The sequence below is a fragment of the Camelina sativa genome, chromosome 17, assembly GCF_030686135.1.
Source record: "Camelina sativa cultivar CO46 ecotype springtype chromosome 17, ASM3068613v1".
NCBI lineage: Eukaryota > Viridiplantae > Streptophyta > Magnoliopsida > Brassicales > Brassicaceae > Camelina > Camelina sativa.
Genome location: NC_141896.1, coordinates 11,478,945 through 11,491,587, shown reverse-complemented (window position 1 = coordinate 11,491,587; position 12,643 = coordinate 11,478,945). Strand labels below are relative to the sequence as shown.

Genomic DNA, 12,643 nt, shown 5'->3' with positions numbered 1-12,643 from the left:
AATACAATTATGAAATAAGACAGAAGACTTCTCATTTCATCAGAAGAGGTTACATTCCAAAGAGTACATTGATGACCCGACGAGAATGTACACAATTATACGGTAGGGGGATACAAGACAAACAAGAGTACTGACACTGTTAAAACTAAGAACAGTAGGGAAGGAACAAAGAATGAGATATAAAGTAAAAAAAAAAAAAAAAAAGCTTTTGATACAAAGTAGATTTCTCATACCTTTTTAGCGCTTAAGCTGCCAAAAAAAAAAAAGACTACTTCCAGTTTCTGGTAAGATACTCAAGCTTCTTGTTTGTTGAAGACCAGTGGAAATTCATCATAATGCTCAGAAACACCGTGTTTATCTGCCATGCTCTTCAACGATTCATACACCTGAATCATCGTTGGCCTTTCCTTAGGCCTTGACACAACACAGCTACATGCGATTTTCAAGAACTGCAATATCTCTTCATCATGTCCTTTACCACATATGCTTCTATCGATAGCGTCTTTGCTTCTACCCGTACCCAAATACTGACTCACCCAATCAACCAAACTCCCTTTAAACCCTTCCACACCATTAATAACAGACAGAGGCTTTTGCCCTGTAACCAATTCAAGAAGCACAATCCCAAACCCATAAACATCTCCTTTCAAAGATGCAACCATGGTACTTGAATACTCAGGCGCCACATAACCTAACTCCCCCAAATCTCCATTATTAAACGAGCTATCGTTAGAATCACGAGATCCAACCAGCCTAGCCAATCCGTAATCAGTAATCCGAGCGTCAAAATCATCATCAAGAAGTATAACATTGGAACTAATAAACTGATGCAAATACGGCGGTTGGCATCCATGATGCAGCCAAGCTAACCCTTTAGCAGCTCCCACACCAATATTAAGCCGAGTCGGCCAATCCAAAATAGCATCACACAATCCACCATTATGCAACTGAGAGAACAACGTGCCATTAGACATATGCTTATACACCAACAATCTCTCATCTTCCACAACACAATAACCTAAAAGCGGCACCAAATTAGGATGTCTAATCTCACCTAACTTACTCATCTCCGACCTAAACTGTTTCTCACCAAACCCACAAGCGCTAAGCCTCTTCACCGCAAGTGCAGACCCATCAGGTAAATCAGCTTTAAACGAAACACCAGTTCTCGACGAAACATCGATATTCCCAGAACTAAAGTTGTTAGTAGCAGCCATTAAATCACCCAATTTGATCTTCACAATAGGTTTCTGAAACAAAGTAACCTGAACAAGCTTATGTGACCTCAACAAACCAATCCAATCACTATCATCTTTAGATTTCCCAGCGCCATAACCTCTCTTCTTCCTACTACTACCTTCTCTAATAAAGAACCACCAAAATATCACTAAACCAACACACAAAGATCCAACAGCACCAATCACACCAGCCACTATGATAATACTCAAGTTCCTCCCATTCAACGCACCACACTTTGACAAAGGCTTCCCACAAAGTCCATTATTCCCACTAAAATCATCTTCTCCAAACCTCGAAAGCTCAGAAGGAATCGAACCGGAGAGATCGTTACCAGCTAATGAAAGACGTCTAAGCCGATCTAACCGACTCAGCTGAGAAGGAATCGAACCAGAAAGCTTATTATCACTCAAAACCAAAGCGTTTAAGAACTTACACTCAACGATCTGAGTAGGAATCGATCCACCAAGTTTGTTACCAGATAGATCTAAGGTAACGAGATAAGGAAGCCAAGAACAGATTTGAGAAGGAATCGAACCGGAGAGATCGTTTCCGGAGAGATCTAGGGATTGCAAACTACGACAAAGCTTAAGAGACTCAGGAATCTCGCCGGCGAGCTGCATCGATTGGAGTTGGAGTGAGATGATACGATTCTCTTTCTCGTTCCAGCAGGAGACACCGGTGAGTTTACAAATCGAAGAAGCTGAAGAGTTTGGGAAAGACCATGAGGTGAGTCGAGAAGAAGGATCTTTGAGGGAGTCTTTCAAACCTTGGAGACAGAGAACGTCGTCTTCTGCTGAAGAAGATGAACAGAGGAAGGAGGTGATGAAGAGAAGTGTAATGAAGATCTTCTTCTTCATGATGATAAAAAAAAAAGGTGGATCTAGTTCGGTGGTCTTCTAGGGTTAGGAGGAGAGGGAGAGTAAGAGAGAGACAGAGAGAGCTTTCTATGGCGGAAGAAGGTTCATTGACTGTGTGATGATACTGAGAGAGAGAGAGAGAGAGAGAGAAACTTTTGACTATTTTTTTTTTTTGTAACTTTTAGTGGAAATTAGTATTTTATATTATTTCTTGTTTTTTTCTGGTTTGTTTGGTATTTTGATGGTTTGTTTTGTTTGGGAAAAAAAAAAGAATCTGATAACAAAACGACGCAGTTTGGAAAAAAAAAGCATGTGTTTGAGAGAAGATGATGTATATATGTAACCAAGTCAGACAGTCTCTCTACTAGTCTCTCCATGTTGTCATTGAAAGGGAAAGCTTTATTATAAAAAAAAAAAAAAAAAAGAAAGCAAACTATACAAGAAGAATTTTTGGATTGATGGATTTTAAATTTCTTGTGTATTGAATATTGATAGGTTTTTGACTTAAAAAAATCAGTCACTGTAATTTTAATTTTTACTAAGTCTCCAACATATCAATTGATGATTTTTTTTTTTGAATTTGCATCTATTAGTAATGTGACTTAAATGAAGATTATTTATTTGTGAAAGGTTGGCTGGTAATAAATAAGTCACAAGAGTTTGGAACTTGTTATAATGAAAAAGATAAAATATTTAAATAGAGACATCACACATCACAAACAAAATTTTAAAAAAACATCACTAGACCAAAATATATGTCTTGGTCCATGGACTTTTACACTATCTACTTACATTTTAGCCCATATAGAAAGCCAAGATGTTACATGGTAATGGGACTCTTATTCAGATAAGCATGTATGCACTACTCTTAACAACTTTTGTTCATATGGACAAAAAAATATATTATGAATGTCATCAACCAAACAAAACAAGGATCGAAAGACTAATAAATTCATATAAGACCCAAAGAAAAGAAAAGGAAAAAAAAGAATTTTGCAGTGTTACCGAAATTTATACATAATGTGGTAAACTCTGAAAAAAAACAAAAGATTAGAAGCCATTTCAATTCTCCCCACCACCAACCCAAAAAAAAAAAAATGAAGTAACAAAAGAAGGAAATAATAATGTAGACTTCGTATGTAAATCTCCTTTGTCAAATGTAAAAAAAATGAATGTACACATGATGAAGTTATCTCTCAGCAACCAACCAACTAGAAAAAAAAAGTCATTCCTGTTGTTGCCTCTGCCACGGCAAATAACCAGTCACTTGATCAGCAAAATTCGACAATACCAAATCCTTCAATCCAGTATCCCACACGTCACAGAACCTTCTTTTCCAATCAGGCGGCTCAATGGCCTCTGTCCCTAACCCCGGAGCTCGATCTTTAGACCCTTGATTCTGATTCTCTTGCCAGTCCACAACATAAGTAGCTACTCTTCTGTAAAACTTTGCTTTAAAAGTCTCCCAAACTTGGTACTTGTAATGGTTCACTACCGCTACACTCTCCACCAAACTCATATGCCCGATTCCTTCTTTCAATTGAAAATGATGAACTTCGTTTAGCAATGAGCTTGTGAGCAACTCGGGTCGTATGATCGACTTATGCCTCTCAGGGTTCGCTTGTCTACAAGTGTAACCTACGGTCACGCCTTGTGATGGCACCGAGGTTAGACCTGATGGACCGTAACTATGACATTCTGTTCTGATCTCTCCAATAAGATCCCATGAAGTGTAGTTCGATACAAGAGACTTCAAAGCGTTTTTGCTCGGTAAGCCTTGAGAGCGATGTGTAGGGAAGTAGTAGAACTCGTCAACATCAAAGAATCCAACCCAATTACATTCTTCTTTCGCTCTAACCGCACAATGCGAGAAGCCAGCTTCTTGAGTCTTGATCCAAGGCCAAACATGTCTACTCACATTGTAATTCTCCAAACCGAGCAACTCGATCTCATCTTGTATACCATCATCGCTGTTGTTGTCATATATAAACCAACGCTCGACACCAAGCCACGAGTGATACATGATCCATTCACGCAAGAACGGAGCTTGGTTCCACAGCATTGTACAAACACAAAGCTCATGCTTATTATAAACCCCACTCTTCTCCTCCTTCTTCTCTTCATTCAAATCAGAACCGTAGAGTCTCGCAACCGAAGGCAAAGCAGGCGTAGTTCTTCCTCTAGGATCAATAAGAATTACGCTCACACGAAACATCATCTCTGGATTAAGCTTCAAACTCTCAGGGGAAACACACCTCACAACTTCTTGCGCTGCAGCAAGAACTTGAGTCACTTCTTTCTCATCTGAATCACCAATCTCGAATTGACACTTGTAGTAAGAAGGATCTGATTCCTTGTGAGGCCTTCGAGTCAATCCTTTAACAAACACAACCACCGTGTCACCATCAACCACCGCCTCGTAACCAAGTTTTTCCCAATTATGAACACGACTGCTCTGCCTCTGCCTCTTCTTCTTCACCAAATCTCCACGGAATCGCAAATCAACAGATGAAGAATAGTTCAAAGGAGCGTTAGGGCACCGAACAATGGATCTAAACTCATCGAATTCGTCACCAGAAATCGAGGGCAACACTAAAGTCTCATCCTTAACGCCACGATACACACAAACTAGGTTTTTATCATCACCTCTCCCGATCTTACTCGAGAGAATCAGCAACAAGTGGTCGGGGAATTGAACTCTGTCGTCGACTCTCAACTCAGGGAACTTATTACCGCCGCGGTGAAACGAACGGTGAATCGAATCCATGGAAGATAAAACGGAGAGAGCAGGAACACGAAGAGACGGTCTCAGAGAATCGGAACGAACAGAGAGTGTGGAGATACGGTCGGAAGATAAGAAGAAGAGCAAGACGGAGAAACAACAACAGAAGCATAAGATTAGATACCTTTGAGACAAGAACTGTGCTTTCAGTTGATGTTTGTTTCGTACTTTCCTCTTCTTCCCATTCTCATACTCCATCATCTTCTTATCTTCTCTTTTGCTTAGCCTCACAAAAATTTAAACTTTTGTTTTTGCTTCTGGTTGTTACAAGAAACAGAACAAAGGGTTCGTCGTGCTTAATAAAACACTGATCTAGAGACGAAGAGATCTGGGTTTTTTTTTTTGGTGGGCTGCGCCGGCCGACAAAAGTACCTTCTTCTTCCTCTTGTTCCTTTTTTTTTTTTTTTTTTTTAATACAAAGAGATTAAAGAAAGGAATGTATATATAACGGAATTTAAATTACTTTATTTTCTGATATTATTTGTAAAGAGAAAAAGGAAATAAAATAATCGTTGTGATAAAGATGGAAAAAAACAAGGAAGGAAGACGCGTTTTGTATTTTTGAGTCGCGTCGCGTTCCAAAATCTTGTAACGCCACCGATTAGTGTACTAATCATTTGCTCACTTTTGTGGTAATTAAAGTGATTAATTAAGGAGTTAAAGTCATTATTTTATCTATTGGTTTTCTTTATGATTTGTGTTAGTATAATAATTAAGGCGAGAAAGATGCCACTAGTTGTGCGACCTGTGTCCAAAGATGCGACGATGAGGTGGACCATATTCTCTCTCGTCTTGTTTTGTTTTTTTGATTTAACTTTGGGTTTTTGCAAAAAAAAAAAAGAGAGAGACGTATGATTCTGTGACAGTTGTGTAGTTGCGTGGTCTTTTAGTTTTACGGCAAATAAGTAGTATTGTTTTTCAAGATTCGCCGGAGGATGAGGAAGAGGACCAAACCTCTTGGTACAAAAAGCATGATTGGGATTATAGTAAATTAAAGGCTGCTAATATGTGTAGCGAGGCGATTGGTCAGTGAGGAATATGTATGGTTGATTAGTTTAATTTGGCTGTACCAAAAAAATAATAACAAGGCGTTGAATGATGATGACATCAAAGATGAAATGGGTTGAACCTAATTTATATAGTATTGAGATAAACCTGTTTATATCTATATACTATTCTTTAAATTAAGAGTTGGTTAGGAAATGACATCTTTCAAAGCTCAATTTGGTAAAACAAAATCTTGTGAACATGTTTTGTCACTATAGTAATAAGTATATGCTCGACGACAAACTCTTTTCAATACTTGATATTTTAATTAGTAAAAGAAATTAAAATGGTTAATTAAATGTACTTTGTAACGGTAAAAGATCTATGATATTCGTTTTGTTACGTCTCTTAAAATTGGCTTCTCACAAGTTCGTCTTATTACAATGTAGGTCTTGATGGATGTGACGCTGAAGGCGATTTCTCGTCATCCATATTGCGTTGCCGACCTCAAAAGTTTGGTTCATTGATCAAATGGTGTGTGTTTTAAAGAAGCACATACAAATTTGCTCAGGGTATATTAGTCAAGACGAATTCTTTCTTTGTATCATTGGATTTGAGATATTTGTATTGCTTGGTTTTGTCCTCTTTAACCGACGTCTAGTACTAGTATTATAATGAGTTTAATACGTGTGTCTTGTGAAATTAATTATCGTGATTGTTATGGATTTTGTAAGTTATATACATAAAGACAGTATATATTTAAATCATTTCAAATACTAATATACATAACAAATTTTGGAAAAGGACAAAAGAAAAAGAGAGTAATGATGAATCATGTATTGATCCCAAAATATTGATATGTATGTTTTTGGTGGTCTTAGCCAATTAAATATCTTGCAGTGTAAACATGGTTCTTGTAACTAGAGTTTCGTTTTTAAAAAAAAATCTATATAAATCGTATAGTATTAGTAATGAGTCATGTTTTAGAGAGTTGGTAAATAAAGTAAAATCAAATCAAATACTGATCGATTCTGTTATGAGTCAAATTATATAAAAAGAGATTAGCCAAAATTGGATATGAAGAACGTGGAGATTAGGTATAGGGTTTACTTTAGGATAGTGGGAAGTTGTCTTGCACATTGCTTAGAATCGCTGGAATCATGTTCCTTTGTTCTCTCTCTCTCGCCCCCATTTTTTTATACATATATCTAATGTATAAATTTTAACAAATGATTACAATGTATAAGAAAAAAAATGGAATGTGCCTTCCATTACAATTATACATCCATTCTTAAATTTATATATCCCCTTTATCATCATGTTTGTTATTCTTGTTTGGCTCTTTCTTTTATGAATGATTGCAACAAAACCAGCTACATGCTTCTTTTCGTTTCCCATACTTTATCTTTGCTGTTTTATCATTTCTTATCGAGTATATCTTTATAGCATACCAAAAAAAAAAACATAATATGTTCATCTACCATATACACTGATACACATGCATGTTATTATCCAATACTATCCACAATGAGTCAACTCCTAACAAAACTAAACTGGCCAATACATAATATGTATTGAGTTTGAAGCTCCCAATACATTTTCTTTAACTTTTGGGTTAACTATCGATCGAACAACAATCTCCAATTTTTCACGGTAAGTTCTGACGACTTGATTCCACCACGGACAAGATTTATGCTAGTGCTTGGTTTACGTTAAAACCCAATAGATCTCAGAATTGCATACACAAAAATATATCTTCCATAATTAGTTAAATACAATCTTTACAATCATCTTTTGGATGGACATAGTAATAAGAGAAGGGGTCCCAAACCCAGTCAAATTACTTCCATAATTAGGTGAAAAGATGAAAAAAATGCATAAATCAAACTTAAAGATCTCGTTGTTAGGTCCAAACCCTACTTAAATGAAATAGACTGAGCCGATTTGACTTCTATTCCGAGTTTGGAACCATTGTTTTTTTGGTACTTTTCCAAAAAAAAAAAATCTTACCATGTTGCCAATAAATGTTCTTCATAAATGTTCTTCCTTCGGAGTTTTAGAAGTTACAAAATTCCACAACGATTGGGTCACAAGCTAACAAACCAAAGTCAATCCCCTTACATTTGGGCCCAATAAGGGCGGCCTTAAATTTAAAAGAAAGAGACGATGAGTTGCAATTTCTGACCACAAAGACCGACCACGTGCGGCTGTATACAATTGAATAGTTGATTTAGTTGCATTGCATACAACGAACCAAAAGGAATCTAGCTGCTGACTCTTACTTTGACTTATTCGGTTGTACTTTTCCCTAGTCTGATGCGGTCTAGTTCGCTTTAACATCATGGACACAAGCAAGTTTTCATATCAATACCGACTATAATTTTTACTTTGTTTTGGTCTCCGGTCCGAAGACACTATCAAACCCAAAGATCCATAATAACCTCTTCTTGGTGATCCAAAACCAAAAAAAATGGGATAAATGGCGTACATGATAATATTAGTATTATTCAACATTTGCGGCCACCGGATTTGCCAACTGATTAAATGATCCCTTTAATGGAGTATTTTTTGTTTTGAAATTAGGTTCGTCCATTGCAACGCGGGACCATGATCCTGAAACCAATGCAGGACTTTTGTGGTAGTCATGTTTTTATCACCTACCTTATCTTATCATCCATTTATCACTGATTCACTATGTAAAAAAATCGTTTTATTGTGTATGTATCAGACCGTCATATGAATAGGAGTTGGCATTCAATAATTTCTGACGCTGACATGACATATTATTATTGAGTGTAGTGAACTCAATTCTGTATTGTCTTGATTCTTACGTAGCAGCAAGCCAATAATTCCTTCCTTTACCAAAATATTTACAGTACAGATCGGAGTAAAAAACACACACAGTCACACAAATCTTTACATCTCTTCTATTGGTTTTTTTGTCAAAAACTCTCTAATGCTCAAATTACATAAATATCAGATCTATTCACATGCGTTTTAATCTTTTTGAAACTCTCTCTTGATTCACTCGCTGATTAAATTAATAATATGAAGCTTCCTCTAACATGTGTGATCAGAGAGAGCTTAAAATTTCAAACAAGCGGTTTGAAGCAAAGCATCGAATCTGAGATTTGGATTTTATTCTTTCATTTTCAGCTTCTTGAGTCAGTGTCTGGTCAGCTTCTGTTTGTTCCTCAATCCTCACATCATCACTCTCTTCCTCAAAAAATTGAATCACTCAAGTGCACTCTTTCTCCTCTCTTTACTTCAAGTAGATAATCTGAATACGCAAAGCAAACCTTTAATAACCAACCAAAGCTTCAGAGGGCAAAATAATCACTGAGGAAAGCAACTAAAAGATGCTTTTTACCTGGTGGTTGGTTTCTGTAGTGTTGTATGCATAGAGTCTTGGAACTGGTCTCTTGGTGATCTCTTTTGAAAAACCGAACCTCCTCTTTGAATATTGTTCAAGTCTGTTGTTGATTCTCGGTCATGAGCAGCCGTTTCACTAGCTGTGTTGCTAATCCGTGGTCTCTCCTCTGTCTTTCTCCAGAACTTGGGACTTAAGAACTCTGTACCAGGTAGTTTGGAACAACTCTCTCCTGCACAGCCACTACTAGTCTTAGGAACTCTCCCGTTAGAAACCGCTAGATCGCATGATATTTCATCCAAAGCCATCTCTAGACCGCTGACACGAGACTCCAGAGACTGGATGCCACTCTGTGATGTTCCCATGAATTTCTAATAATCCAAAATGAAAAAAAATTGAAGTACTACATCAGTGAGGAGGACTGAGTCATCATCTTCATAACTAAACATTCCATTTACACTAATACCAATTGTATAATACCTGTAGTAGGTCTAAGAGACTAGACTGTTGATTCTCAATGAGAGCAAGCTGTTCCCGTATCAAAGACAGTTCCTCACTATCTTTCCTGCTGTCATCTACCTCATCTTTACAATTCTTGGCAACAGAATCGTAAGAATCACCATCATCACTACTGCAAGGTGCAACCCTTGAGCCAGACTTCAAACCACCAAAGTTGGATACTTTGTTATCTTCCCGGCTTTTCTCAGAGATGGTATGTTTGATTATATCTGGTCCCCCTGGCCCTGAGTTCGCCGTCTCTTCCGAAGATTGCTTAACCGGAGTAAACTGTGGTGGTCCCTTGTTGTTATCCACAATAGAGGCTTCAGCTGCTAACATGGTCATATTCCCTTGATTTCTCTTTGGAAGATTCTCCTTTTGTCTAGTTGCTGGATATGATCTATTCACAGGCAAAGATGGGGACCTCTTCATCATAGGCGTTACTTTCTTTGGTCTACCGGATTTAAAACCAACGTCAATTGTTGCACTTCTCGTGACTGAGGTAAAACATCCAATGCTACTACCATCTAAAAACCAAATTTATAGAATTCAAGAAGTTAAAAATTTTACATTTTCACTGTAATGTATACAGAGACAACCAAAGTCATGACTACTACACAAACCTGTTGAAGAAGATCTTGATGGAGATAAAGAAGCTTCATCATCATTTGAAACTTCCTTCCATAGATTCAATGCTCGATTCATAGTTTCTCTAACACTTTTCACCTACATATTGTATAATCATCCACTAAGCGTCAAAAACAGAACACACAAACCATAATAAGTCTTTTATTTTTTATTTACCTTATCAAATCTTCTGCTCTCAAGAGCCGCCGTGGAAGCTTTCTTGTATTGAGAAGCCAAGTCTTCAGCCGTCGCAACTTTACCCAACGCCTCCGCAGCAGACTTCCTCGCCGCCCAATCCTCACTGCTTAAAAACTCAATCAAAACCGGAACTAACCAATCCAAAACCGGTTTAGTCCCCGCACCACCGGCGGTAATAATACTCCCGACGGCACTCAACAACGCAGCTTTAGCTTTAAAACCTTCACTCTTAAGCAACTTCCCAATCTTAGGCAACGACTTCCTCAACTGCTCCGACTCCGGATCCGTCGCAGCTTCAACAGACGCCGCCAAACACAACGCCGCTCCGATCTGAAGATTCGAGTCACCTTCCTGAACCAACGTCTCGATCAACGGCTTCGCGACGGAAGCGAACGGCTGCCTCGTGACGTGAGCAGACATATCAGCCGTAGCGACGGCGCAAGCGGAGCGAACAGAGGAATCAGGATCTCGGAGACGGCGGATGACGGTGGAAACCATCTTAGCGAGGTGAGGAGTCAGGGAATCGCCGTGGTAACGAGAGAGAAGAGACAAGAGAGAGACGCACTGTTTTCTCACCGGAGATTTAACGGAGGAGTCAGTGTTGTGGATACAGTTGAGAAACGGAGAGAAGGAGTCGTGAGTGAGGCTTTTAGCGATTGAGTCGAGCTCTGCTGAAGCGAGAGCTAACGTGTCTCGATCAGCGAGCTTGTTGAGACAAGCGATGACTCTTTGTTTTAGATCAGGTGGTGTTGATGGTGACTGTGACGACGGTGATGTTGAAGATGACGACGGAGATAATGACATTTTTTTTTTTGCCGATTTGAAATTTTTTTGTTTGGTTTTGTGATAAAACGTGTAAGCATTAAATGGCGGCAGAGAGAGAGAGACTTCTCCGACTCCGACGATATAATTCGTAGAGACAGTTTTGGGTTATTTGGGGTTTTTAAATGCTAAAACAACAAAGAAGAGGGAAGGAAGGAGCGAGCGAGCGAGTTATGTTAACAAATAAACAATTAAAATTAAAATAATATTACTATTTTCATTTTCATATAATAAAATTGGCTTTTTATATTGCTATATGTGATAGTTACATATTTATTTTTTTATGAAAAATAAAATTGATGATAATTGACTTTATCTATTTCGTGAAACAATTAAAGAAAAAAAAGTGATCTTAAATTGACAATATTAAATAGTTAAATCCAACTAAAAAAGTAGATAAACTCTAACTAGTTTGTTCAATTCAAACATTCTATTTCATTTATTTATTTTGTTTCTTTTTACTAGCAATATTAATTCGAATTCTGTGGTCCGTTTTTTTAAATTTCTTTTTTTCCAAATTGAAATTGGATTATTTTTCGAAAACATAACATCACATTCAATATTGAATTCCATTTACTACATATATTTGCAGATTTCTCTAATTTACTGAACTTAAATGTAGTTTTTGACTACACTTTCTTTGCTTTCATTGTTCTTCCCAATTGATATATCCTTTTTTAGATTAGAACAATATTTGGGTTCACCCCTTTATTCACCTCCTTATAAAATAAGGAAATAAAATCTGTATACATTATTATAAAATTAAAAACTTAAACCGCTCTTTAATAAACCTAAACCGACATATAATTTCGTTCTACTTGTAAAATCTAAACCCTAACCATCTCATTTGTGAACCCAAACCGACATATAATTTCGTTTTACTTGTAAAATCTAAATTCTAACCATCTCATTTGTGAACCCAAACCGACATATAATTTCGTTCTAATTGTAAAATCTAAACCTTAACCATCTCATTTGTGAACCCAAACCGACATATAATTTCATTCTAATTGTAAAATCTAAACCCTAACCATTTCATTTGTAAACTCAAACCGACATATTATTTCTTTTTAATTGTAAAATTTAAACCCTAACCACTTCATTTGTAAACCCAAACCAGACATATAATTTTGTTCTAATTTTTAAAATCTAAACCAAGCCAATATTTAACTTTCCTTAATTAAAAGTATACATAATTTGTTTCTTTAATTTGTTTTGCTTTTTAATTTAATTTTGTTTTAAAATGAAATATTAGATGGAAGA

At 37.0% G+C, this 12,643-nt stretch overlaps 2 protein-coding genes and 1 pseudogene across 3 annotated transcripts; all 3 read right to left on the bottom strand.

Annotated features, from left to right (window-relative positions):
* Nucleotides 1-7: 7 nt before the first annotated feature.
* LOC147923521 (putative inactive receptor kinase At1g27190 pseudogene) lies at nt 8-2,303 on the bottom strand (annotated as a pseudogene). The gene has a single exon (XR_015587423.1). The product of XR_015587423.1 is annotated as a putative inactive receptor kinase At1g27190 pseudogene (transcript).
* Nucleotides 2,304-3,087: 784 nt separating this feature from the next.
* Nucleotides 3,088-5,345, bottom strand: LOC147923520 (glycosyltransferase family 92 protein At1g27200). Its single transcript, XM_087497312.1, has one exon. It carries the CDS (start codon nt 5,077-5,079, stop codon nt 3,322-3,324), a length of 1,758 nt encoding a protein of 585 aa, XP_087353438.1. The 5' UTR covers nt 5,080-5,345; the 3' UTR covers nt 3,088-3,321.
* Nucleotides 5,346-8,697: 3,352 nt separating this feature from the next.
* LOC104756802 (TORTIFOLIA1-like protein 4) lies at nt 8,698-11,610 on the bottom strand. Its single transcript, XM_010479445.3, has 5 exons — nt 10,538-11,610; nt 10,357-10,459; nt 9,716-10,260; nt 9,236-9,606; nt 8,698-9,145 (listed from the first exon to the last, which is right to left on the bottom strand). The coding sequence occupies exons 1-5, from the start codon at nt 11,360-11,362 to the stop codon at nt 9,133-9,135; spliced, it is 1,857 nt and encodes a 618-aa protein (XP_010477747.1). The 5' UTR covers nt 11,363-11,610; the 3' UTR covers nt 8,698-9,132.
* Nucleotides 11,611-12,643: the final 1,033 nt, after the last annotated feature.

Bases quoted from the DNA above. Each gene is read 5' to 3' on its own strand.
- LOC104756802 (XM_010479445.3), bottom strand. From the start codon at position 11,362: ATGTCATTATCTCCGTCGTCATCTTCAACATCACCGTCGTCACAGTCA. The intron at 10,460-10,537 runs GTAAATAAAAAA...TACAATATGTAG, and splicing joins AGAGCAGAAGATTTGATAAG to GTGAAAAGTGTTAGAGAAAC. The intron at 10,261-10,356 runs GTTTGTGTAGTA...TTTGGTTTTTAG, and splicing joins ATCAAGATCTTCTTCAACAG to ATGGTAGTAGCATTGGATGT.
- LOC147923520 (XM_087497312.1), bottom strand. From the start codon at position 5,079: ATGATGGAGTATGAGAATGGGAAGAAGAGGAAAGTACGAAACAAACAT.